General features: G+C 40.6%; 1 protein-coding gene across 5 annotated transcripts in view; it reads right to left on the bottom strand.

Annotated features, from left to right (window-relative positions):
- Positions 1-26,582, bottom strand: part of sugct (succinyl-CoA:glutarate-CoA transferase) — a 423,980-nt gene that overhangs the window by 268,863 nt on the left and 128,535 nt on the right. For all 5 annotated transcript variants that reach the window (XR_011960715.1, XR_011960714.1, XM_072571162.1 and 2 more), the window contains 2 exons: positions 10,010-10,081; positions 4,942-5,039 (listed from right to left, as the gene is read on the bottom strand). Coding sequence is in view for 3 of the 5 variants with exons in the window: in XM_072571162.1 (XP_072427263.1) it covers positions 4,942-5,039; positions 10,010-10,081 (170 nt within the window). In the remaining 2 variants the exon portion in view is untranslated. The remainder of the gene's footprint in view (positions 1-4,941; positions 5,040-10,009; positions 10,082-26,582) is intronic.

A 26,582-nucleotide genomic window follows, 5' to 3' on the forward strand; every position in this document is an offset into this window, starting at 1 on the left:
GGAGATAGATTTACTATCATGTTGAATGTATTTGTGTAATCTGAACATTTCAGCAATTGGCAGTAGTTTTGGTTAAAAAAATGTTTTAGCAGTATGGGTGGCATGGCTGTCTGCGTGGAGTTTACACAATGTTCCCATGTCTGCATGGGTTTCCTCCAGGTGCTCTGGTTTCTTTCCACAGTCCAAAGATGTGCAGATTAGGTCAATCGGCCATGCTAAATTGCCCAGAGGGAGACGTATGTTAGGTGCATTGGTCAGGGGCAAATATAGGATCGGGGAATGGGTCTGGGTGGGTTACTCTGAGGGTCGGTGTGGACTTGTTGGGCCAAAGGGCCTGTTTCCATACAGTAGGGAATCTATTTTTAATTTTTTTTCATATGTTTTGGAGCCCTACTTCTCTGGCTTTACCAAACTCTGCATAGGTTAAAAGGATTACCCCATAACACATAGGAATGGAGGCCAACTATGTCTGCTTCAATTCTGTAAGTTGAACAAAGTAACAGAATCTGTCTGGGTTGGAGTTCCAGCTCTCGGTATTTTAATCAAATGATTACGCAGTGCCAACATTTGCTGTCATTAAAATGGAAAGGGACTGCATAGCACAACGTATAGCAAATTTTAGCACCACCTTACTTCTTCTCGTTTTAAAAACAAGGAATTCCTGTTTTATTTGAGTTCATACTTCTCCTTACTCAGTGATCCTTCAGGGTGGAGCATGTGGTGGGCTTTTTCTGCACCATTCATCTCTGCAGGGTTCTTCTGCAATGTTTACCTCCCCCACAGGTGAATTCACTTTATTGAACTGACCAGGTGGATCTTGAAACAGTTTTATCACCATTGTTAGTTTTCATTTTGTGTTAAGTTCTAAGATGTTCCAGAAAGACAAAGTATTAAACTGCAGGATCTTTATTATGGAGGTTTTCACTCTACAGGCAGTAAGGTTGCACTTAGCTATTTCCTGCCCAAACTCGCCGAGGACCTCATCATCACATCATGTGATCAGACTCAAAGTGCCAGACCACCATATTTCCACAAATACACAACGCATTTAAACAGAACAGGCCCCATCTTCGACCTGAACTACAATCATTGCAAGCTGGGCAAAAGGAGAAAGGGCCAATGACCAGTACCCCATAAGTAAATGGTGAAGCAGGATAGGTGATCACTGTCATAGAAGGAAGCCTAGGGCTCCAAGGTTTCCTTGTGGAACCTAGAGACGTAATTGCTCTCCATCAGGCCCGTAAAAAAAATATTAAAATCAACAATCTACTTATCTTTCCAGTCCACTTACATGTTTGCTGTTCCTTTTTCCTCAAGGTCAAGGTAAAACCAGCACTGGGGCACCAAAGCAGACTGCTGAGAGTTCAATTATATCAGTAACATCAACAAAATAATGGAATGGCTCTGGGTGGAGGTTCCACCTCTCCATACTTTCATTGTGTGGTCACACGGTGCCTAAATGTCCCGCCATTTTGTTTCATAAGGAATAGCATTACAGCTGTGCTGAGGGAGGATATTCCTGGAAATACATCCAGGAAGTTGACCTACTCTTGGGAAATAAGGCAGGGCAGGTGACTGAGGTGTCAGTGGGGGAGCACTTTGGGGCCAGCGACCATAATTCTATTTGTTCTAAAATAGTGATGGAAAAGGATAGACCAGACCGAAAAGTTGAAGTTCTAAATTGGAGAAAGACCAATTTTGACGGTATTAGGCAAGAACTTTCAAAATCTGATTGGAAGCAGATGTTCGCAGGTAAAGGGACAGCTGGAAAATGGGAAGCCTTCAGAAATGAGATAAGAATTCAGAGAAAGTATATTCCTGTTAGGGTGAAAGGGAAGGCTGGTAGGTATAGGGAATGCTGGATGACTAAAGAAATTGAGGGTTTGGTTAAGAAAAAGAAGAAAGCATATGTCAGGTATAGACAAGATAGATCGAGTGAATCCTTAGAAGAGTATAAAGGAAATAGGAGTATACTTAAGAGGGAAATCAGGAGGGCAAAACGGGGTCATGAGATAGCTTTGGCAAAGAGAATTAAGGAGAATCGAAAGGGGTTTTACAAATATATTAAGGACAAAAGGATAACTAGGGAGAGATTAGGGCCGTTCAAAGATCAGCAAGGCGGCCTTTGTGTGGAGCCACAGAAAGTGGGGAGATACTAAATGAATATTTTGCATCAGTATTTATTGTGGAAAAGGATATGGAAGATATAGACTGTAGGGAAATAGATGGTGACATCTTGCAAAATGTCCAGATTACAGAGGACGAAGTGCTGGATATCTTAACACGGTTAAAGGTGGATAAATCCCCAGGACCTGATCAGGCGTACCCGAGAACTCAGTGGGAAGCTAGAGAAGTGATTGCTGGGCCTCTTGCTGACATATTTGTATCATCGATAGTTTCATGTGAGGTGCCGGCAGACGAGAGGTTGGTATACGTGGTGCCATTGTTTAAGAAGGGCAGTAAAAACAAGCCAGGGAACTATAGACCAGTGAGCCTGACCTCAGTGGTGGGCAAGTTGTTGGAGGGAATCCTGAGCGACAGGATGTACATGTATTTGGAAAGGTAAGGACTGATGAGGGATATTCAATATGGCTTTGTGCATGGGAAATCATGTCTCACAAACTTGATTCAGTTTTTTGAAGAAGTAACAAAGATGATTGATGAGGGCAGAGCAGTAGATGTGATCTATATGGACTTCAGTAAGGCATTTGACAAGGTTCCCCATGGGAGACTGATTAGCAAGATTAGATCTCATAGAATACAGGGAGGACTAGCCATTTGGATACAGAACTGGCTCAAAGGTAGAAGACAGAGGGTGGTGGTAGAGGGTTGTTCTTCAGACTGGAGGCCTGTGACCAGTGGAGTGCCACAAGGATCGGTGCTAGGCCCTCTACTTTTTGTCATTTACATAAATGATTTGGATGCGAGCATAAGAGGTACAGTTAGTAAGTTTGCAGATGACACCAAAATTAGAGGTGTAGTGGACAGTGAAGAGGGTTACCCCAGATTACAACAGGATCTGGACCAGATGGACCAATGGGCTGAGAAGTGGCAGATGGAGTTTAATTCAGATAAATACGAGGTGCTGCATTTTGGGAAAGCAAATCTTAGCAGGACTTATACACTTAATGGTATAAGGGAGTGTTGCTGAACAAAGAGACCTTGGAGTGCAGGTTCATAGCTCCTTGAAAGTGGAGTCGCAGGAAAAGAGGATAGTGAAGAAGGCTCAAAGTTTGGTAGAAGATTTGTAGCTCGGGTGCTCGTTGTTGTGGCTCTGTTCGCTGAGCTGGGAATTTGTCTTGCAAACGTTTCGTCCCCTGTCTAGGTGACATCCTCAGTGCTTGGGAGCCTCCTGTGAAGCGCTTCTGTGCTGTTTTCTCCGGTATTTATAGTGGCCTGTCTCTGCCGCTTCCGGTTGTCAGTTCGAGCTGTCCACTGCAGTGGCCGGTATATTGGGTCCAGGTCGATGTGTTTGTTGATAGAGTCTGTGGATGAGTGCCATGCCTCTAGGAATTCCCTGGCTGTTCTCTGTTTGGCTTGCCCTATAATGGTAGTGTTGTCCCAGTCGAATTCATGTTGCGTGTCATCTGTGTGTGTGGCTACTAAGGATATCCTTAGTAGCCACACACACAGACGACAAGCAACATGAATTCGACTGGGACAACACTACCATTATAGGGCAAGCCAAACAGAGAACAGCCAGGGAATTCCTAGAGGCATGGCACTCATCCACAGATTCAATCAATAAACACATCGACCTGGACCCAATATACCGGCCACTGCAGTGGACAGCTCGAACTGACAACCGGAAGCGGCAGAGACAGGCCACGATAAATACCGGAGAAAACAGCACAGAATCGCTTCACAGGAGGCTCCCAAGCACTGAGGATGTCACCTAGACAGGGGACGAAACGTTTGCAAGACAAATTCCCAGCTCGGCGAACAGAGCCACAACATAGTGAAGGCGGCGTTTGGTATGCTTTCCTTTATTGGTCAGAGTATTGAGTACAGGAGTTGGGAGGTCATGTTGCGGCTGTACAGGACATTGGTTAGGCCACTGTTGGAATATTGCGTGCAATTCTGGTCTCCTTCCTATCGGAAAGATGTTGTGAAACTTGAAAAGGTTCAGAAAAGATTTGCAAGGATGTTGCCAGGGTTTGGGGATTTGAGATACAGGGAGAGGCTGAATAGGCTGGGGCTGTTTTCCCTGGAACATCGTAGGCTGAGGGGTGACCTTATAGAGGTTTACAAAATTATGAGGGGCATGGATAGGATAAATAGGCAAAGTCTTTTCCCTGGGGTCGGGGAGTCCAGAACTAGACAGCATAGGTTTAGGGTGAGAGGGGAAAGATATAAAAGAGACCTAAGGGGCAACTTTTTCATGCAGAGGGTGGTACTTATATCGAATGAGCTGCCAGCGGATGTGGTGGAGGCTGGGACAATTGCAACATTTAAGAGACATTTGGATGGGTATATGAATAGGAGAGGTTTGGAGAGTGCTGGCAGGTGAGACTAGATTGGGTTGGGATATCTGGTCGGCATGGACAGGTTGGACCGAAGGATCTGTTTCCATGCTGTACATCTCTATGACTCTAAATGGGAAAGAAATTTGAAGTTCAATGAGGTTGTTGCTCTTCTGTTTGGTACAAAGCCTCACTGACTATCAAGAGCACAACTGTTTTAATAGTGCATGGGGCAAGGCCTGCAGCAATTAACTAAGTAGTCAGAGCAAAGAAAAATATTTACACATCATAGCCTCTATTTGTGTACCATTTCATAAAATGTCCCAAGGGATTTTTAAAAAAATATGAATAATGTCTTGTACTCAAATGTTCCTGCATTAAGCTTTTAACAGTGCAGAGTCTTCCATAATAATAGGGCAGTTACTTCACCAAAATATGTATCATAACTCATAGTCAATGTCCATTATTAACCACTAACCTTGCACATAGGATATCAATAAGCTCTTTTCTGTTCTGAACACGGAGCTTGTTTGTCTTGAATCTGGGATCTTGACTGAGTACAGGTAAGGACAAGATCTAATGAACAATGAAAATAGTTAATTGATAAATGTGGATGAAATTCTGTGCAATCTCAACTAAATGCAACAGCTATATCTTGTGATTAGACTACAAACCAAAGAGTACTTATGCACAATTTTGCATCACATAGAACAGAAAGCCAGAGAGGTATTTAATGGAGGTGACAGAGATTTAAAGCGTGGGCTGAAGAGCCAGTGGGAACCCCACATTCTCCCTCTTTTCATGAAGCTGCTTCAATAAAACACAATCAAATGTTTTCAGTGTCTTTGGAATAACCTTGTTTTTACTGAAACACATCTCTGTGGTTCTCGACAACTCCAACCCATTCAAAGCTTCACTCCTTAACACACCCTGTATTACACCAAGTTGCATGCACCCTACGTTTTACCCTCACATCACTTGTGGATTCACTTTAGCTTTTCTGTATTCTTTCCATCCTTGGTTTCCAATCACAGCATTGCTGGCAATGAACCATTTGCAAATTGCAGCAGCCAAGTATCTGAGAAAGATAATTCCCTTCCAAATTCTTTATTCATGGACAGATTTGGCAAAGGAAACAAAGTGTCTAAAGAGTGATTGTGGTGGATTTGATTAAACAAGAGGCTATCGAACTTTAATTGGTCTTAGTCTAGAAACTGGTGCTATAAACCTAAGAAGAACTTTCTACTTGCTAGACAGAAGACGTGGCTTTTTGATCAAGATTTCTCATCGAAGAGACAGAGAAGTTCCAGCATCAATCTAAGAACTGGTTCAATGATGGTGATAATATACTTAAGTTTCTAAATAGCCAGATATTTTCAAGACAGAAGCAGTGATGTCAATAACATTATTCATGTGCCAGATTCATTTCTCAGGGACTCCTTTCACCACTTTGCTCATGAAAAGGTGAAAGGAAATATGAGGAGTTCTACCAACCGACAGGACTATAATATAGGGTAGCAGAGAGACTGCTTTGAGTAACAGAAAGTGCTGTCTTAGCTGTCTGGGTACTTTCACCAATCCCAATGGACAAAAAGGTGGTTCATTCAATAAAGTGCAGATGACCTAAAATTTACCTAAATGATACATTTTTTCCAATATAACATACTGATTCACCTGTAGTACTTTAGTAGCGGATTCCTGAAGAAGGGTTTATGCCCGAAACGTTGATTCTCCTGCTCCTTTGATGCTGCCTGACCTGCTGCGCTTTTCCAGCAACATATTTTTCAGCTCTGATCTCCAGCATCTGCAGTCCTCACTTTCTCCTATTTTTCATTATGGTCAAGTATGGAAATTATGGTTCAAAGTGAATTTGTGCTTGGTTGATGCTAACCTTGCTTGTGCTGTTTTTAACTTATCTACCTTAGTGTCACCAAGCTGTGAGCAGCTCCCATAAATTGGGGTTGGTTGACTTATGCCTCTTGATATCTCATCTGGGCTGCAGAGGAACTTGGAGTGGGACGGTAAAGATCCGGTGGTCATGGTCCACATGAGTACCAGCGACATAGATAAAACTAGGGCAGAGGTTCTGCTAAGGGAATATGAACAGTTAGGAGCAAAATTAAAAAGCAGAACCAAAAAGGTACCTGAGCCATGAGCTAACTGGCACAGGGTCAAAAAGATTAAGCAGGTAAATCTGTGGCTCAAAGATTGGTGTGGGAGAAATGGGTTCGAATTCATGGGTCATTGGCACCAGTACTGGGGAAGAAGGGACCTGTTCCAATGGGACGATCTTCATCTGAACCCTGTTGGGACCAGAGTCTTAGTGAGTCACATAACTAAGGCTGTAGACAGGGCTTTAAAATAAAAGGCGCCGGTAGGGAGGGGTGGGGGGGGAGAGGGAGGTGTCATCAGTCATAGAAGAAATTAGAAGGCCCAAATAAAAAGAGGTAGTAAGAGTGCAGAACTCAGGACAGCCTATTAAAATCTCCTGCACAGACACAAATAGGACAGAATATCTGGAAAGGGTTAGCAATCACGCTTGAAGTACACTGGACAAACAAATGACAAAGAAAAGAGGGACAGTTAATACAAGTGTTATATGTGAATGGATGTAATATAAGGAATAAGGTAAAAGAACCTGTGCCGCAGATTGCAATTGGCAGGTATGACGTGGTGGGCATCATGGAGACATAGCTGTTAGGGGATCAGGACTGGGAACTGAATATTCAAGGATATACACCCTATTGAAAAGATAGGCTAGTGGGGTTGTCCTATTAGTAAGAAATGAAATTAAATCATTACTAAGAAACAAAGTAGGATCAGATGTCGCAGAATCTGTGTGGGTAGAATTGAGGAACCGCAAAGATTTTAAAAAATCATAGTTGGAGTCATGTATAGGCCCACAAACAGTAGTTGGGAGCTGGGGAGCAAGAAACGCCAGAAGATAGAAAAGATGCGGAAGAAAAGCAAAGTTACAGTGATCATGGGGAAATTTCAATATACAGGTGGACTGGGAAAATCACGTTTGCAGTGGTTTGCAAGAAAAGGAACTTGTGGAATGTTTACAGGATGGCTTTTTGGAGCATCTTGAGATGGACCCCACTCAGGAACAAGCAATACTGGATTTAGTGTTGTGCAATGAGGCAGACTTGATACGGGAGATTAAGGTGAAGGAACTCTTAGGCAGTGATCATAACATGATCAAATTTACTCTGCAATTTGAGCAAGAGAAGATATAATCAGAGGCATGAGAGAGGAACTGGGTAGAATTGACTGGGAGAGGAACCTAGCAGGTAAGACAGTGGAACAGCAATGGAAGGAATTTCTGGGAGTAATTCAGTAGACTCAGCAGAGACTCACCCCAAAGAAAAAGCAGCACAGTACAGGGAGGATGAGGCAAACATAGCTGACTAGGGAAGTCGGGGATAGCATAAGAGCAAAGAGGAAGCATGCAAAGTAGCCAAAAACTGTGGGAAGCCAGAGGATTGGGAAGCTTACAAAAACCAAAAGAGGGCAACAAAAAAGAAATAAGGAGGGAGAAGATTAAATAGGTGGGTGAATTAGCCAGCAACATAAAGGAAGACTGTAAAGTTTCTTTAGATACGTAAAAGGCAGAAGAGAGGCAAAAGTGAACATTGGGCCACTGGAAAATGGCACAGGAGAGATACTAGTGGGGAACAAAGAAATGGCTGAGGAGTTGAATAATTACTTCGCGTCAGTCTTCACAGTGGAAGATATGAGTAAGTACCCAGAAATTCAAGAGAGTGAGGGAGCAGAGCTGGGTATGGTGGCCATCACCAAGGAGAAGGGACTAGAAAAACTGAATGGTCTGAAGGTGGATAAATCACCTGGACCAGAAGAAATACACCTAGAGTTCTAAGGGAGATAGCTGAAGAGATAGTGGAGGCATTAGTGGTGATATTTCAGGAATCACTAGAATCAGGGATGGTCCCAGAGGATTGGAAAATCGCTAATAGAGCACCCCTGCTTAAAAAACGAGTAAGGCAGAAGGAGGAAAATTACAGACCAATCAGCCTAACCTCAGTTATGGGTAAGATCCTGGAATCCACAGTCACAGATGAGATTTCTGAATACTTGGAAGTGCATGGTAAAATAGGGCATGGTTTCATCAAGGGGAGGTCATGCCTGACTAATCTGCTAGAATTCTTTGAGGAAGTAATGAGCAGATTAGACCAAGGAGAACCAATGGATGTTATCTACCTGAACTTCAAGAAGGCCCTCTGACAAGGTGCCGTGCAGGAGGATGCTGAATAAGATAAGGGTCCATGGTGTTAGAGGCAAGGTGCTAGCATGGATAGAAGATTGGCTGTCAGGCAGAAAGCAGAGAGTGGGGATAAAAAGGTCCTTCTCAAGGTGACAGCTGGTAACAAGTGGTGTTCTGCAAAGCTCAGTGTTGGGATCAGAACTTTTCACTTTATAAATTAATGATCAATATGAAGGAACTGAGGGCATTCTGGCTAAGTTTGCAAATAATACAAGGTAGATAGCCAGACAGGTAGCATTGAGGAGGCGAGGAGGCTGCAGAAGGACTTGGACAGGTTAGGAGACTGGGCAAAGAAGTGGCAGATGGAGTACAACATGGGAAAGTGTGAGGTCATGCACCTTGGTAGGAAGAATAGAGGCATGGACTATTCACTAAATGGGGAGAAAATTCAGAAATCAGAAGTGCAAAGAGATTTGGGAGTTCTAGTCCAGGATTCTCCCAAGATAAACTTGCAGGTTGAGTCAGTAGTTAGGAAGGCAAATGCAATGATGGCATTTAATTCGAGAGGACTTGAAAATAAAAGCAGGGATGTACTTCTGAGGCTGTTGTCACAAAGCTGGTCCTTTTTTGCTAAAAGCTGCTCCTTTTCTCAAGGATACGGTGTCCTTAATTTTTTTCAGAGGGGGCATAAAACACTCCGGGCTCTGAAATGGTTGGGTTTCTTAAAAGGGTATTGAGAGGTCTTTTTGCTTATAGGTAAACAGATGAGACTTTAGACCAAAGCTTTTATGTTTAGAAGTGACCTGTATAATGAAAGGGGAGTGGCCAGTCCTGGAAACTGAAGTTAAGTTAAGCAGTTCAGTCCAGAACTAGTTAGGGAGTGCAGCAGTGGGCTGTGTGGAAACAGGCTGCTAAACTTTGTCTCCTTCTGCCCTTCTAACTTCAACCTGTAAGCCTTTGTTTCATTTTTACTGTGTTTAAGGGGTTTGCTTATTAGGACCATTGTGTATATTCGGAACAGCGTAATTAAGTCTAGTTTGGATAGACCAAGTTCTATAGGGGTTCTTTGTGGTTCAGTGAGCTGTCAGCATTAAGAGAAATTAGCTCTTGCTGACACAGTTGCAATATTCATGCAGCTTTGGATGGGATTCTGCAACTTGAAACAACAAACTTTCACATGAGCAAAGACTACTCTGGTTAACAATGGCATAGTGAACAATTTCTGACAACTGCAACCTTACACAGAGAACACAAACAGAAATGGTCTTATTATAACTTATTCCCATCATGCATGTACAAGTTAAAAGAAAATGGAACTTACCTTACAAACAACTGAAAATTGTCGATCATTTCCAGTCCCAACCACAAGATAGCCATCCTTTGTCTTAAAAGCCTACAAAGTAGAAAGTAGCAAGGTTTGTTTGTAGTTGAAGCTGAGACTTAAAAGCAAGATGCAGCTAAAGTTTATTAACAAAGCCTATTTCAATAAAATAATGATTTCTACCAATAAAAGCAGGGCGATTTCTCCAGTAAAACATAGTGAGTGATCTGGGGTTATCCTAAACTTGTATCAAATTTTAAAAAATGAAAATTCGAGCAAACACGAGTTTAGACAAATGTGGAAGATTCAAGTCAGATACTGAATCAGCTGCAGAATCAAATATTTATGACAGTTTTACTGCTCTTTTCATTCTGCAGCATTCATCCTTGCCTTAGCAGAGCACTGCTATATGCATGACAGCACCCATGTAAAAGTGCTGATACATTTTTCCCCCAAACAGTGGATGCTGCTGTTAAAACTTTGCTCTCCTTGGTTTCAAAGCAAAATATATCAGACTCTATAGGAAAGACTGACAATTTAAATCCAAATAAGTCAACACTAGAAATATCAAGTATTGGAGCAAATGGAAAGTGAATGACTGAAATACTGAGTTATAATGTTAAGGGTGAGCAACTCAATGCTCAAGGTTTTAATTTCAAGAAGCTTCTGCTCTAAGGAAATTAAAGTCATTGTTGCTAAGCACCCCAGAAGTAAAAACCAGCTGAAATTCTTTCTGACTTGACTTTTATGTACGTTGACTCAAAAGGCCAAAACCAACCCTTCCACAGCACACTGGCATCAGCCTCTGCCCAAAAAGCCTCATTCAAATTACCAAACTGAAACAACACTGGCAGAGATTCAAAGTTGCAAAAATGCTATACCATACATAGTTCTTGCTACATTCAGTGATGTGTTTTGCTCTCAGTGTAATGGGCATCAGCACTAATCTCTGGATAAGGACCAAGAAACAAACTAGATATGGTGGAGTCACTACAATGTGAGTAAAAGAGAAGCATCTGGACTGAGACAGCTTTATCTGTGCCCTAGTAAGAGTGTCATATATCCCTTTGAACAATTATTGTGTGAATTCTGTGAAACAAGCTTCATATTTACAGGAGCTGAGAGAGACTGGAAGAGACCAACAAAATAGTAAACATGGTCAACTTCTATCTCCTCTGGCCCTGGACTGTGAAATAGCAATTAGGTCGAAGTTAATCATCCATTGTTAATAAATGGATAGAATTTTATGGATCTCCTGCCAGTGATTTTGCAGGCAGAGGGGACATGCAAAGTTCCCAAGGTGATCTTCCTGCCACCCTCTTATATACCCCTGGAACAAGGACTAGGGTGACCGTAATTCTCACCCCAATTGAGGTCCTTAAATGGACTCAATTTTGAGGCTGGTGGGAGGAGTTCACTAGGCAGGGGGCCTTGCGTAGGATGCAGGGGTGTCAGTATTATAGGCCTATCTTCCACATTGGGCAGCCCCAGCCAAAGGTCTTCGCTCATGGGTGTGCCCTACCTATCTCCATCTTCTCTTTCCCCATGCTTCTCAACAACTTCTCAACAGCAACATCTAGTTGCTCTCCACATGGACAAACACTCTTCCCTCCACAGACCTCATAACCATGAGATCTCTACTCTTGGCTTGGATTTTAGGATGTCAAATCTAGAAAGTGCTTTCTGTCTCAGTTCTGGCCACTAATGCCACCAGCGCTGCTGGGGCTACAGAGCTGCAACCTAGCTCTCTGAGGTAGTCTTTCACCCTTATCCAGGGCTTGTGTCTAAATTCCAACTGAGTCGGATCTTTAAACAGCTCTGTGCTGTGCTCCCTGACATCGCTTCACACCAAAACTCCAAACACTTGCCCAAAAATATCACCAAGTGTACCTAAGCTAAGTTTGCCAAAAGTTGGGTTTTTTTTAATGTTACTGAAACATTTTTGAAACAGAACACTGACTAAAAACTTTTTTTTTAAATTCATAATTTGAATTTGAACTTACATTTGGAAAGATTTTCAAATACAAGAATAGGTGGCAACTTGCCTACTTTACATAAAACCTTGGATGTCCAGCCATCTTGGCAGAACCAGAAGCCTGTTTTGAAAGGCCTGAGGTTGGATAGCACAGATGGCAGGATGCTGCAGCTCATAGTATCACTACAGGGTCTCTAAGCACTTGCTGAATTTCCTCGTAATCTAGAAACACCTGTGCTCAAATTGTCAGGTCAGATGATGGCAAATACCTCCTGTTCTGTAGTGGCAGTACACTATTAGTGACTGTTAAATTCATAAATATTCTAAACTTTTTTGCAGCTAGATTCTTCTAGTGTGTTACTAAAGATGTATCCATGACCCCCGTTAGTGCCCCATAAATGCCTAAGTCAGGTAGTTGATGGGTTTTCCAGGGTAGGCAATTATGTCAACATCGTCTGTCAAAATAAGCAAGAGCTGGGGTTTGTATCTCAGGCTGATGTCCCATAGTGCAGCATACCATTGATTTCAGACAAATAGCAATGCAAACACACAGATAAACCAGGAAAATATTTGTCAAATGCAAGGTCATCAATTTTTTCATGCAGAGATTGATGCATGTAAGGAATCAGCTGTTAGAGGAATTGGAGGAGGTTGGTACAATTACAACATTTAAAGGCATCTGGATGAGTAGGTGAATAAAAAAGGTTTGGAGGGATATGGGCCAAAAGCTGGAAAATGGGGCTAGATTTATACAGAATATCTGGTCGGCATGGACAAGTTGGACCAAAGAATTTGTTTCTGTGCTGTGTATCGCTATGACTCTAATATGCAATTACTGTAGTATAACAGACAGATATATCTTCAGGTATGTGCAATATTCCCAGACAGCTGCAATGACACTGCATTCTGCCATAACTAATGTTTGGATCTGAAAGAATATGAGGGATAGCCACTACAAACTTGGCTGATGACCAGAAGCCTGGTTATGAAGCACAACGAATATCTGATTGAATAAACCAGTGACATACTGAAGATATGCTTAGTTAGATCTGGAGTCATTCTTCAGTACATACCAGGAAGAAAGCATCCCAAATAGCCATGATGTGATGAAATTTGCACATTTCCCAAGAGTTTGGCCTTGTCAGAGAAACAAGGCACAATGCATATCCTACTCAGTATTTCAAGGAGAACGACAAAGATGAAGAGGTAAATGGTGATGACAGGAATGTGCTTATTAATGCAACATACTCTTAGATTGCACCCTAGACTCAAAGGCAACACCAGCTGTAGCAGGGAAAGAATTGTAATCATTGTGTCCCCATTTAACTAGCATGGTATCGCATCCATTCATCTGCAAATAAACTAAAAGGTAGGTTGTCACGAAGTAACCAAGAACCACCAGACAAAAAAAGTCTATCAGTAACATTTCAACATGACAGCCACATGCATTCTTCTGTGCAATTATAAGTATTTCCATGCCTACCACCCCTCAGTATTACAACTCTTGTGGCTTCAGCACAGGTAGAAGCAGACTTCTCATCTCATTCTAAATACTGAGATGTTCTTTGCCAATGACATCTGAGTTTTGGAGCCAATAATGGCTCACTACAGATGGAATCTCCCTACACATATTAGGGACAGGCTTAACCATTGGTACGGTAAATACAGATGCAGATGCTTGAAACCAAATTCTAGATTAGAGTGGTGCTGGAAAAGCACAGCAGTTCAGGCAGCATCCGAGAAGCAGGAAAATCGACGTTTCAGGCAAAAGCCCTTTATCAAGAATAGACCATTGGTACACAAGGCATTATGCTGGGTACTAATTGAGGGGGTTGCAATAGTTGAGCAGTTGCTGTGCTTTGAGTAGAGTTCCCATTTCACCTCGCACATTCAACCATACTTCGTAGCTACAACAATATTGAAAATTACCTTCAGATCAGATACACATCAGTGCTATTCTCTGAGGCCAAATTTAAAGAATCTTTTATCTGATTTAAGGCAGCAAATATGTCGGCTCCAGACAATTATTTCAGTCCCTTTTGTGACAAGTTGGCAGTTTCTTAATTAATCTGAAGATCTTTGAAAGCAAGTAACATGCTGAAAACTGTGACGTTTCTTGTAGTTGAATTTCTAGAGATTGGTTCTCAGTTAGCCAAAGTTAAAACAGGTTATAAAAATCCTTCCCTATGAAAGGATATCCCAGTTAAAGGTTGTGAATAAGCTTAAAGACATTAAGCAGCCAAAATAATTAACAACATACCTTAAAGTGGAACTCTGTCAGTTATTTCTGAGTTTAAAAGCAAACATCAAAATGGCTTCCTTATCACATGACATCTCCAAGTTCTTTTTCCAAAGAGGTTTGTGATTTCACGTACTGTTTTTGTTTAATAATTTGCAATTCACCCAGTATGGTTTAGATGAAGGAAGCCATCATAATACAAAGGAATGTTGATAGGATCCATTCACATCTGTCTTACAGGCATTGAGTTTTGATGTTCCCTTTTATCCAGGGTGACATTAGAGAGAGAGACAGGCCAGCGAAAATTCTATCATTCTTTTGCGCCTTAAATGAATTTATAAATCCATCTTAAAATTAGTAGATTTACAAATTCCAGCATGGTTGTGAATGTCTGTATTTAAGACTGTCTGAAGCTCAAATGCCAAAAACCACAATTTCCAGCATCTATTTTAGTCATCTATTTGTATCAATCTTTTAAAAATAAAACCATTCACTCAAAGTTCATAATATTCTAGAACATGGCATAACACATAATTAATGCATAAGGACCCCTTTTTAAAACTGACCCATCTAGACAATAAGTGCAGGAGTAGGCCATTCTGCCCTTCGAGCCTGCACCACCATTCAATATGATCTTGGCTGATCATCCTTAATCAGTATCCTGTTCCTGCCTTATCTCCATAACTCTTGATTCCACTATCCTTGAGAGCTCTATCCAACTCTTTCTAAAATGAAGCCAGAGACTGGGCCTCCACTGCCCTCTGGAGCAGAACATTGCACACAGCCACCACTCTCTGGGTGAAGAAGTTTCCCCTCATCTCTGTCTTAAATGGTCTACCCTGTATTTTTAAGCTATGTCCTCTGGTTTGGCACTCACCCATCATCGGAAACATGTTTCCTGCCTCCAGAATGTCCAATCCTTTAATAATCTTATATGTCTCAATCAGATCCCCTCTCAGTCTTCTAAACTCAAGGGTATACAAGCCCAGTCGCTCCAGTCTTTCAGTATAAGGTAGTGCCGCCATTCCAGGAATTGACCTCGTGAACCTACGCTGCACTCCCTCAATAGCTAGAATGTCTTTCCTCAAATTTGGAGACCAGAATTGCACACAGTACTCCAGGTGTAGTCTCACCAGGGCCCTGTACAGCTGCAGAAGAACCTCTTTGATTCTCTTCTCAATCCCTCTTGCTATGAAGGCCAGCATGCTATTATCCTTCTTCACCACCTGCTGTACCTGCATGCTTACCTTCATTGACTAGTGTACAAGAACACCCAGATCTCTTTGTACTGCCCCTTTACCTAAATTGATTCCATTTAGGTGGTAACCTGCCTCCCTGTTCTTGCCACCAGAGTGGATAACCATACATTTATCCACATTAAACTGCACCTGCCATGCATCTGACCACTCATCTAACCTGTCCAGGTCACCCTGTAATCTCCTAACATCCTCCTCACATTTCACCCTGCCACCCAGGTTAGTATCATCAGCAAATTTGCTAATGTTATTACGAATACCATCTTCTATATCATTAATATATATTGTAAAAAGCTGCGGTCCCAGCACTGATCCTGCGGTACCCCACTGGTCACTGCCTGCCATTCCGAAATGGAGCCGTTTATAACTACTCTTTGTTTCCTATCAGCCAACCAACTTTCAATCCAAGTCAGTACTTTGCCCCACTACCATGTGCCCTAATTTTGCTCACTAACCTCCTATGTGGGACTTTATCAAAAGCTTTCTGAAAGTCTAGGTACACTACATCTACTGGATCTCCCTCGTCCATCTTCAGAGTTACATCCTCAAAAAATTCCAGAAGATTAGTCAAGCATGATTTCCCCTTCATAAATCCATGCTGACTCTGACCTATCCTGTTACTACTATCCAGATGTGTCATAATTTCATCCTTTATAATAGACTCCAGCATCCTTCCCACCACTGAGGTCAGACTAACTGGCCTATAATTTCTTGCTTTCTCTCTCCCACCTTTCTTAAAAAGCGGCACAACATTAGCCACCCTCCAATCCGCAGGAACAGATCCTGAATCTATCGAACTCTGGAAAATAATCACCAACGCATCCACGATTTCTCGAGCCACCTCCTTCAGTACCCTGGGATATAGACCATCAGGCCCCGGGGACTTATCAATCTAGGTTTGCTAAAACGAAGCACTATTTAGCTGCTTCCATAAAATGCAAGAAACAAAACATCCTTCAGATTCTGCTCATGTTTCATCTGCTCTGCTTCGCAGATAGGACTTCAGATTCCTTTACAAATGGTCTACTGTCTGAGTTCATCATATCCCAGAGCCTCCAATCCAAACTGGTAACAAATTGACTCAACAACATGCAGGTATTTTTAATTTTATATTCACCTTCTGTTAGATATGAACCATACCTTTTCCAGTGTAGAAAATTTGCGTTCAACCAGTCAAAGCTGGCTATTGTATTATCATATGTAACCACTGAGTTTTAACCACGCCATTCACCAGTATAAATCAGTTGTAATCCTCACCCTATTTGTTCATCCATATGAATCATGTACATTGTAGCAGTGATTAAAGAACGTAAGTAGTAAGATGAGTTGACCATAAGATCTTTCTGCTTGCTCCACTATTCAATAAAATCACAGCTGATCTGAATGTGGCCTCTAACTTACTGTTCTGTTATTCTGAATAAGATAGGTTTTACCTTAACCCTAACCCTCCGTTCCCTTCTTGATTAAAAATCTATGCAACTCTGCTTTGAACATACTCAATAATTTGCAGCCTCCAATGCTCACTGGGGATGAGAATTCCAAACAATAACTCTTTGTTCTTTTATACAACGTGGGCACTGCACATCAAAAGTTTAACTCTAATGATATACTGAGAAAATAGACACTGGTCACAGAAGAATCAAATTTTGGTTCAGAAGAAACGTTTCATGCGGGCAGAAGGACAGATAATGTTACAAAGACACCAAGCTGAGAAATATTGTATGGACATGGTCCAGGTGTCAGACTGATGGGACCATCTGAAGTGGACAGAAGTATCTAGGCCAACAGTTAAAAAATAAATATAAGGAGTTAAGATAGGACTAATACTAACTACATTGGAACGGAGTAAATCTATAAAGGGTATTGCTGGTAAAAATACTGAAACTTTGTTTTGCTGTTCATGTTAAGCTTTTTCAAAACTAACATATATATGCCTAATGTTTCTCATTGTGCAATAAACTCATACAATTTTGTTAAAAAAAACACATTTTGCCTTACACAACAATGTTTCATGAATAACCTATAGAATTATTAACTGCAAAAATTAAACTTATGATCTATCAATTCAGATATCTTCAGTATTATCATCAGGAATAATCATTATATTACTCAGTTACTTGAAAATTCAAGAGTTAGGGTGGATGATGCTTGGCTTAATGAGTCAATCATACAAAATACCTCACAGAACAATTTTGAAGAATTCCAACAGAGCTCCCCCAATGTCTCATACAATATCAATCTATCATTGAAACGGATTATATGACGATCAGTCTTTTTGCTGCTGGTATCTTGCCAAATCAGAATTGGCTGGTGCAAGGGTAATTACATTTCAATGGCTGTAGAGGGCTTAGAGATGTCCCACTGTTGTGAAAGAGGCAAAAAAACTGCAGATGCTGTAATCCAAAAGTAGACAGGTAGGAGGCTGGAAGAACACAGCAAGCCAGGCAGCATCAGGAGGTGCAGAAGTTGATATTTTGGGTGTAACCCTTCTTCAGTACTAGGGTGGGTATGGAGGGAGCTGCAGATAAAGGAGCAGGGTGGTGAAGTAGGGATGGGTGAAGACTAGTAGAGGGTACGACCTGGTTGGTCAATGGGAGGAATGGATCCAGTTGGTGGCAGGGAACTGAAGAAGGGAGGGAGAGCGGCTAAGAAAGCAAACCTCCAAGAGAAGTTACGTTTATAAAATAGATCAGGCACAAAATGTAAAAAGAGACAAGGAAGGTTAGAAAACAATAAAAGGCCAACAATAAAAGGACTCGTAACCAGACAACTAGATTTTGCTCTGATCCTGCAGTGTGAGAGGTTCCAAAAACATCTCCTCAAACACTGTAATAGCTTTAAAAGCTTGAATGGAATAAAATTTTGGTTATAGCTGCAAGCAAAACCACAGAAAGTATTTTTTTTCTAACAGACACCAAGGTTCAAAGAGCTAATGGTGAATTTGCACAATACCTTAATTATGTTCCAGGTGGAGCATTGGTAATAGTTTTAGTTACTGTATTACAGGTAGGACATAATATAAAACCAATAAAGAGATTTGTGAAAGTAAGTTCAATACAACAAAAGGTTAAGATGTAACCAGATGAATTTCTTTACATTTTGAAGATTAAATAAAGAGTGTAGTGATAGCAATTTTCCAGATGTGACTAAGATGATAGGACTTAAATTTATGATTAAAGAACAGACTAATAAACTTCCAAAGAAAATTAGCAAAGTTTCTTAGAATATTGAAAGATATGTCACCAACTGTCAATGAAGAATAAAAGCCATAAATTTAAGGAAATTACATAATTATTTGAAGAAAATTAATACTAAAGGATATACAAAGTATTCAGAGAACAGGAGTACTGAAACTATGGAGAAGAGTAGGATAACACCCAAGCTTGAGGAGATGTGACAAGTAACAATTGTGACATTCAAGGATCAGGCAATGACCATCGCAATCAAGGGAGAACATAACCATCTCCCCTTGACAAACAACGACATGAATAACTCAACATTATCATTGTCAAATCACCACTATCAGTGCCCTGGGGGTTACTGTTGACCAGAAATTGAACTGGACCACCAATTTTACTACTGTGGCTAAAAAATGCAGGGTTGAAAGCTGGGAGTAAAATACCTCACCGTCTGACTCCCAAAACCCATCCACCATATATGAAGCACAAGTCAGGAGTGTGATGGAATACTATCCACTTGCCTAAATTAGTGCAGTCCAGAGAACACGGCAGCTCACCTGATTGCAACCCTTCACCCCGCCAACCACAACTTTTAATTTTCCCCACTGATGCACAACACACCAAGAGTCTTCAGATAACATCTTTTAAAACTCTTTAACTGTGAAATACATGGGTAACAACTGCTTGGGAACATAACTATTTGCACATTTGCTTAAAAACCACTCCTCAATCTGACCTATATCACTGTTCCTTTACTGTCAGTGGATCAAACTCTTGTGTTCCCTTCCTAACTGCACGGTGGAAGGGCCAACCCCACGTGGACTGCAGTGGTTCAAGAAGGCAGTTCACCATCACTTTCATTCTGGCAATCAGAGATCAGCAATAAACGCTGTCTTAACTACTGATGCCTGTATCCCATTAAAAAAAATTCCTAGACACCAATGAAATTAACAGGAGGTGGCCAATTGGCTTTTGAGTTCATGCCATCTCTATGAAATAACTTTCTAATGAGTTTATTTGCCCATGCTTTATCCTTGGCCCTGCATTTTTTACTTTTCATGATATTTCAATTTCATTGAAGTTTATTATTAGACTTGCGTTCACAAGACTTTCAGATCTATTACAGGTCAAAACAATTCACTGCATTTATTTTCACTCTCCATTTCTTTGGTTCTTTTGTCAGGTATCTCAAGTCCATAATCTCTGATTACTCACCCACCTACCATTGGAAGCTGTGGAATGAAAACAATCTCCCAAGATTCCAGGTTTCCAATGCCAGATAACTGAAGTGGTCACCCACGTTAGCATTTCAAGCATCCACATAATATTGAGAATACCAGAACTGCTGGGATGGTCAGAATGGTTGATATTCACCTACCAACGTAAACCTTCTGGAGAAATTCTTCAATACACTTTAATGGTGCTCAAAAGAAGCACTGCAAGGCTTCATTTTAGAGTGGAAAAAAAGTGACCAAGACATTAAATAAGCATTCTTTCCTCATACAAGAAGTTGTAAAATAAAATCGAGAAGTAGTGGAAACCAAGGGTCTGGTGAGAATGAGGATTTTTTTAAAAAATTAGCAAAATGTATTGAGAAATTAACGAGATTAAGGCCAACAATGTCCTGGATCCAATCACCTTACTTGCAGAATATATTTTAAAAGTTGCTACAAAGACAGCAAGAGGAACATCAATTTTAGATTATAGAATAGTCCTGCACTTTGAAATTAGCAAATGTGACACAGTTAATTGGGAAATCAGGAAGTGACAAGACAGGAAAGTACAGATCTGTTAACCTTACATCTAAGTAGGGAGAATATTATAATAAATTATTAGGGTCATGATATTGGACCACTTAGAAAACCATAATATAATTAGGCAGGGCCAAATCTGTTGGTGATTTTTGAGGTTAATTGGAAGAATTGATTGAAGTTCAGATGACAAACAGAAAAGGATTCAGAATAAACTAGCCATCTTTGATTTGCAGGTTACAACTAACAGGGCTGTATTTACCTGTTTATTTCAGACTTTCAGCATTTATATCTTTCTCATCTTAAACAATTAGTAATTTCACTGCTTCCAAATGTGTTTTTCTTTCATGATAAAATTATTCACTGCCATGGATGCTTAATTCGCAGCCTTTCAATTATGCTTACCACTACACATGTAATGGCATTCAGAAAGCTTATTTCATTCATCAGATTAAAAGGTCTTGCTTAATGTTGGGATTCAAATGGTTGTATTAGGTTCAAATGTTAAAATTAAGGAGCTTATAAACTGACATTAAATTCTCAGAAGCATGTGTCTTTTATAGCATGAATGGAATATATTTTTCATCTAATATTTCAAACATATTTTAATGTGTTTATAAATTAAATTGAATCTTCAACATAAAACAAATGTTGCAGATACATCAAAGCAAAGACTGATCCAGATTTATTAGCATTCTGAAGATTACAGGTAGGAGTGGTCTTATGCTGAGTATTTAATATCATTTTGGTTCCAAAGTGTCAGCTCAATACCACCGCAGTCAAGCATCTGGAACATGTCCATGGAATAAAAATACATAGAGCTTTTTAATGGGTAAACATCAGATGATTGTCTGAAATTCAGTCACAGCCACAAGACTTCCCACTGGGTAATTCAATAATTATAGGCCATATCTCTATAATCATAACACAAATTCCATTTCAAAATTTGAAGACTTATTTCCCAAGCAGCAAGGGCATAATGAAAACTAGCCAAGCACCCCTTCATCAACACCTTGACCCTTGGAAACTATTGTGTACACTCATTCCTCACTATACACAGATTTGGTATCCGTAGATCCTTGTTCTACAAGTATTATAAAGGAGGTAAGGGGTACTGTTCCTTTAAGAGAGATAAAAGCTAGCAGAACTACCTGACACAGCACCAAGTGTTCTGATTAAGGTAACAATGTAACATTTGGTTGAACAGCTAGATTAGCTGGGCTGCCTGGAGACAACAAAACAAATTCAAATTAGGCCAATCAGTTTAAATTATACCCAAAAATACCAAACTCCAATCAAGTTTGAATTTAGTATATTGACAATCTTAAAAGCTAATGACACAATCCAATGCTTTGGGAGTAGAAGGGTGGGAAACCAGAATTCAAGAGTCGTGAGGTGATGTTGCAGCTGTACAGGACTTTGGTTAGGCCACATTTGGAGTACTGTGTGCAGTTCTGGTCGCCTCACTTTAGGAAAGATGTGGAAGCTTTGGAGAGGGTGCAGAGAAGATTTACCAGGATGTTGCCTGGAATGGAGAGTAGGTCGTACGAGGATAGGTTGAGAGTTCTCGGCCTTTTCTCGTTGGAACGGCGAAGGATGAGGGGTGACTTGATAGAGGTTTATAAGATGATCAGAGGAATAGATAGAGTAGACAGTCAGAAACTTTTTCCCCGGGTACAACAGAGTGTTACAAGGGGACATAAATTTAAGGTGAAGGGTGGAAGGTATAGGGGAGATGTCAGGGGTGGGTTCTTCACCCAGAGAGTGGTGGGGGCATGGAATGCGCTGCCCGTGGGAGTGGTAGAGTCAGATTCATTGGCGACCTTTAAGCGGCATTTAGATAGGTACATGGATGGGTGCTTAATCTAGGATAGAAGTTCGGCACAACATCGTGGGCCGAAGGGCCTGTTCTGTGCTGTATTGTTCTATGTTCTATGTTCTAGTTGAGAGAGAGATGCCAAGCCACCAACACATGCAGACTGCCTGGAGAATAGCTCTCTTAAAGGTACCTTTATCTATCAATCAGTGACCTGTGAAACATAATCCCTAAAAAGAAAAGTAGACAGAGGAAGACACAAAGCGAAGACTTGACAGTTAGCTTGTTTTGAAATTTGAATGTTTGGTAAATCTTAATCGGGTGGGGGTTATCGGACTAGTATTGTAGAAAGGGAAGGTAAAAGATGGGTGTTAGTTCATTATTCTCTGTTAAAAAGTTGTTCATTTTTACTTTACATTGTGACCTTTGGGATAGTTCTTGGCCTCTCGAATTTTCACAGATTACCACACAGGATAAATCTTTTCCGTGTTAGAGGTTAAAATTGGGGGGTGGGGGAGGATTACCCGTGTCGTAACACAAGGTCAACCCTAGACCGTATTTTTATTCCCACTGACTCATCCAATCTGATCACAGAGTTCTTAGTGACAGATACGAGATCTACATTGTAGCGGAATCTACATTTTTTTAGTTATCCGCAGGAGTTCTTGACCTAACTCCATGGATGAGGAGAATTTGGTGACTGAGAAAAGACTATTGGACTCTACTTTAAGCAATTATGTTGAAGCATACTTTATTTATACCTCCTAACAGAGAGAGTAGCAGATAAGAAAATGTAACAAACTATTCAACTCTTAGGATATATTACACTCCTTCCTCACATAAATAAAACATAAAAGCACACATACTTAATTTCCCAGTGTATAACTAAACTAATATAATCAATATCTAAAATTTAATAGACTTGTTGACATATTTGCTTTTACATAATCATTTCCCCATATGACTTATTATCTATATCCAAAGGGATATTTGCTTGTTCTTAACACCAATGAGCATTTAACAAAAGTAATGTTTCCCAGGAAATTATGAGCAAAAATGTCTTTCTGTTTCTACCCTACATATCTTTAATTAATCTACCTAACTTCTTTCTTTCAGTGCAGGTACCTTCTTTCGTTTCCTTAAGCTTGACTCTCTTTTCTCAACATACCTGAGTACCTTGAACTTTGACAGACAGCTCCGATTAATTCGAGAATGTAGTGCTGGAAAAGCGCAGCAGGTTAGGCAACATCGAAGAACAGGAGAATCGACGTTTCAAGCATAAGCCCTTCATCAGGAATTCCTGAAGGGCTTATACCTGAAACGTCAATTCTCCTGCTCCTCAGATGCTGCCTAATCTGCTGTGCTTTTCCAGCACTCTTGACTCTGATCTCCAGCATATGCAGCCCTCACTTTCTCCCAGCTCCAATTAATTGGTGGGACAGAGATTTGACAGATTAGTTTCAAAGATCCTAATTACTTTACTCCAGATTCTGAAACTAGGGAATTTTCATTTCTTTGTAGCTGCTACTATGACTCTCACTGTGGAGTATCAGGGTTATATCTTTCGCTTGCCTGGTTTTCCTGTTCAAGCAAATCATCTTAATGGAATTTCTCTACAGTCTCCCCTAGATACAAGAATGCACCTTTTAGAATGTATCTCTTTATACCTCTGCTCACATACTATTTAACTGTTACCATCTTGGTGGTTTTCACCATGACCATGACCGGCATTGAACTCTTAACTTTCACATCCAATACTACTGACATCAGGCTTCAGCAAACTAAATCTTGTCATAGGAGTGTTTAAACACAAACTTGTAAAATGAGCAATCGATTGTAGATTGTGGGGCTATTCTGGAAAAGAATAGAAATGATCAAGCTTGTGTCAAAAAGAAACATGAGAATTCTTGCAAACCTGGTCATCTAGCAAATACTTCTGCAAAGACCTTTTCATAACTTGTACACTTCTTTCTTCCTTCAGCACCACATAATCCTAGATAATATGGCAATATCACTGTAGCAGTGTCTTTTATTCCAGTCTTACTCAGAAATTATCCAAAGTCTTCTAATGTAAACTGAGGACAAATATCTGACAGTGGCACAGTGGTTAACCCTGCTGCCTCTCAGTGCCAGGTCCAGGGTTCGATTCCAACCTTGAGCGACTGACTGTGTGGAGTTTGCATATTCTCCCGTGTCTGCATAGCTTTCCTCCAGGTGCTTCGGTTTCTTCCCACAATCCAAGCTGTACAAGTTAGGTGGATTCACCATGGTTGGTGTGGGATTACAGGGGTAGGGTAGAGAGCTGTGTCTGGGTGCGATGCTCTTCGGAGGACTGGTTTGGTATCGATGGGCCAGATGGCCTGCTTCCACACTGGAGGGATTCTATGCTGACACCAACAAGTGGAAGAATCCAGAAAAGAAATCAGAGGGGGAAAAAGGCCTTGGAAAGCAAAATGAACATCTCATCAAATTCTGTGAACTGGTGCTATTGAATGGTTTTTCCCTAGTATTTTCTTCTCCACCCACAACACCAGTGTTTGTCTGTATACACATAACAGTTTTAAAAGGGATTAGACTTTTAGCTGGCAGTTATGTATTGATGGTTCACAGGGGATTTTTGTCTGTAATTTCTATTTATTTATTTTTAATAAATAATAGATCTACTTTAGTGTTTTCTGTTAAGCTGAGTCCATCAGACTGGCACACTAGGGACTTTGAGTACTTTGTTTAAATCATTAAGTTTTAAAGCAACTCCAAGCTAGAGTATCAGCTTTTCAATAGGATGTAACAAACATAACTCTCAGTGTAATTCGTTTCGTAAGTATGCAGTAATAGGTGGCCAGAATCTCAAATTTCTGCGTATTTCATTGGACTGGGTCTCTTTCATAATGATCATTAGACACTTCATCAGAAGTATCTGGTTACACCTTGATGAAGAAGACATTTACTTTACACCCACCTCCTAATTTCTTATTTGAAGCCAACTATGAAATGCTTGCTTAAAATTGTACCAGTTATCTGTCTTGGTCTTAAATTCCCTCATTGTGCCCAAACGTACCTCGTGCCAAAATTTCAAAAATAAAACTCTAATTTCTCAAATAAAATATCAAAGAATTCCAAATTAACCTTGTTGCCATTTTTCTGTTATGTACTGTGATGAGGAATATTCACATGTGGAACACAATTGCAAACAGTCATGTTGAAGCATACCTTGGGAGCACCACCACCTGTAGGTTCCTCTCCAGGTCACTCTGACTTAGGGCTGCATCACACTTCATCACTGGATTGAGGTCCTGATTCTCCCTTTCTAACAACAATGGGTATGCTTATAACATGTGGATTGTAGCATTTTAATGTGACAATTTACTTGCAACTTCCTGTGGATAATCCGAGATGGTCTCGCAATGACACTCATATCCAATGAAAATACAAAACTAGCATCCTCAAGGTTGATTGCAATTTGATCCCAGTTAGTCTGTTGGTTGACTGATAAACATTGGCTATTTACTCCAGAGGGTACTCACTGTTTTTCTTCATATAGTGAAAAGGTACTTTTTAAGAATCTATTTGAACTGAAAGCCAAGACCTCAGCTTCTGACAAACTGATTCACACTGAGGAAAGTGTCCATTTAGATGATCACAATCATCTTTTCACTGCAACTTACATTTCCAGACTTACTGAATCCAACAGCCTCTTGAATAATTCCAGACATTCTGGACACAAAAAGACACTCCATAACTGATTTACTTCTTGCTGCTGTTTTTTTTTATTATTTGATCAAATGCGAGCACTACTGGCAAGGCCAGCATTTGTTCCTAATCGTCCTTGCAAAAGAGGTGGTGAGCTGCCTACTTGGGGTATTGCAGTCTCTCTGGAGTAGGTGTACCCACAGTGCTGGTAGGAAGGATGTTTTACCATTTTGACTCAGCAGCAGGAGGGGGAGCTGTAACTGAACTTTCGACTTAGATATAGGATGGTATGGGGCTTGGAGAGGGACTTGTAGGTGTCGGGAGTTTCACGCGTCTGCTACCCTTGACCATCTTGGTGTTAGAGGTCATGGGATTGCAAAGAACTATCAAGGTCGCTTGGTGAGTTCCTGCAGCTTATCTTGTATATACACACATTGCTCCCACTGTCTGTTGGTACAGGGAGTTGTTTCTATTCTTTCATGTGACCTGAATGTCACTGCCAAGATCAGCATTTGTTGCCCATCCCTATCGCTCCTAAACTGCATGATTGGTAGGTCATTTTACAAGGTTGTTCCTATGACAATCTGTCAAATACGACAGATATGAGATGTCTGAAGGACATTTGAGAACCTGATTTTTTTTTAAAATCACACAACACCGGGTTTTG

Source organism: Chiloscyllium punctatum, chromosome 5, assembly GCF_047496795.1.
Source record: "Chiloscyllium punctatum isolate Juve2018m chromosome 5, sChiPun1.3, whole genome shotgun sequence".
In the NCBI taxonomy this organism is placed as follows: Eukaryota; Metazoa; Chordata; class Chondrichthyes; order Orectolobiformes; family Hemiscylliidae; genus Chiloscyllium; species Chiloscyllium punctatum.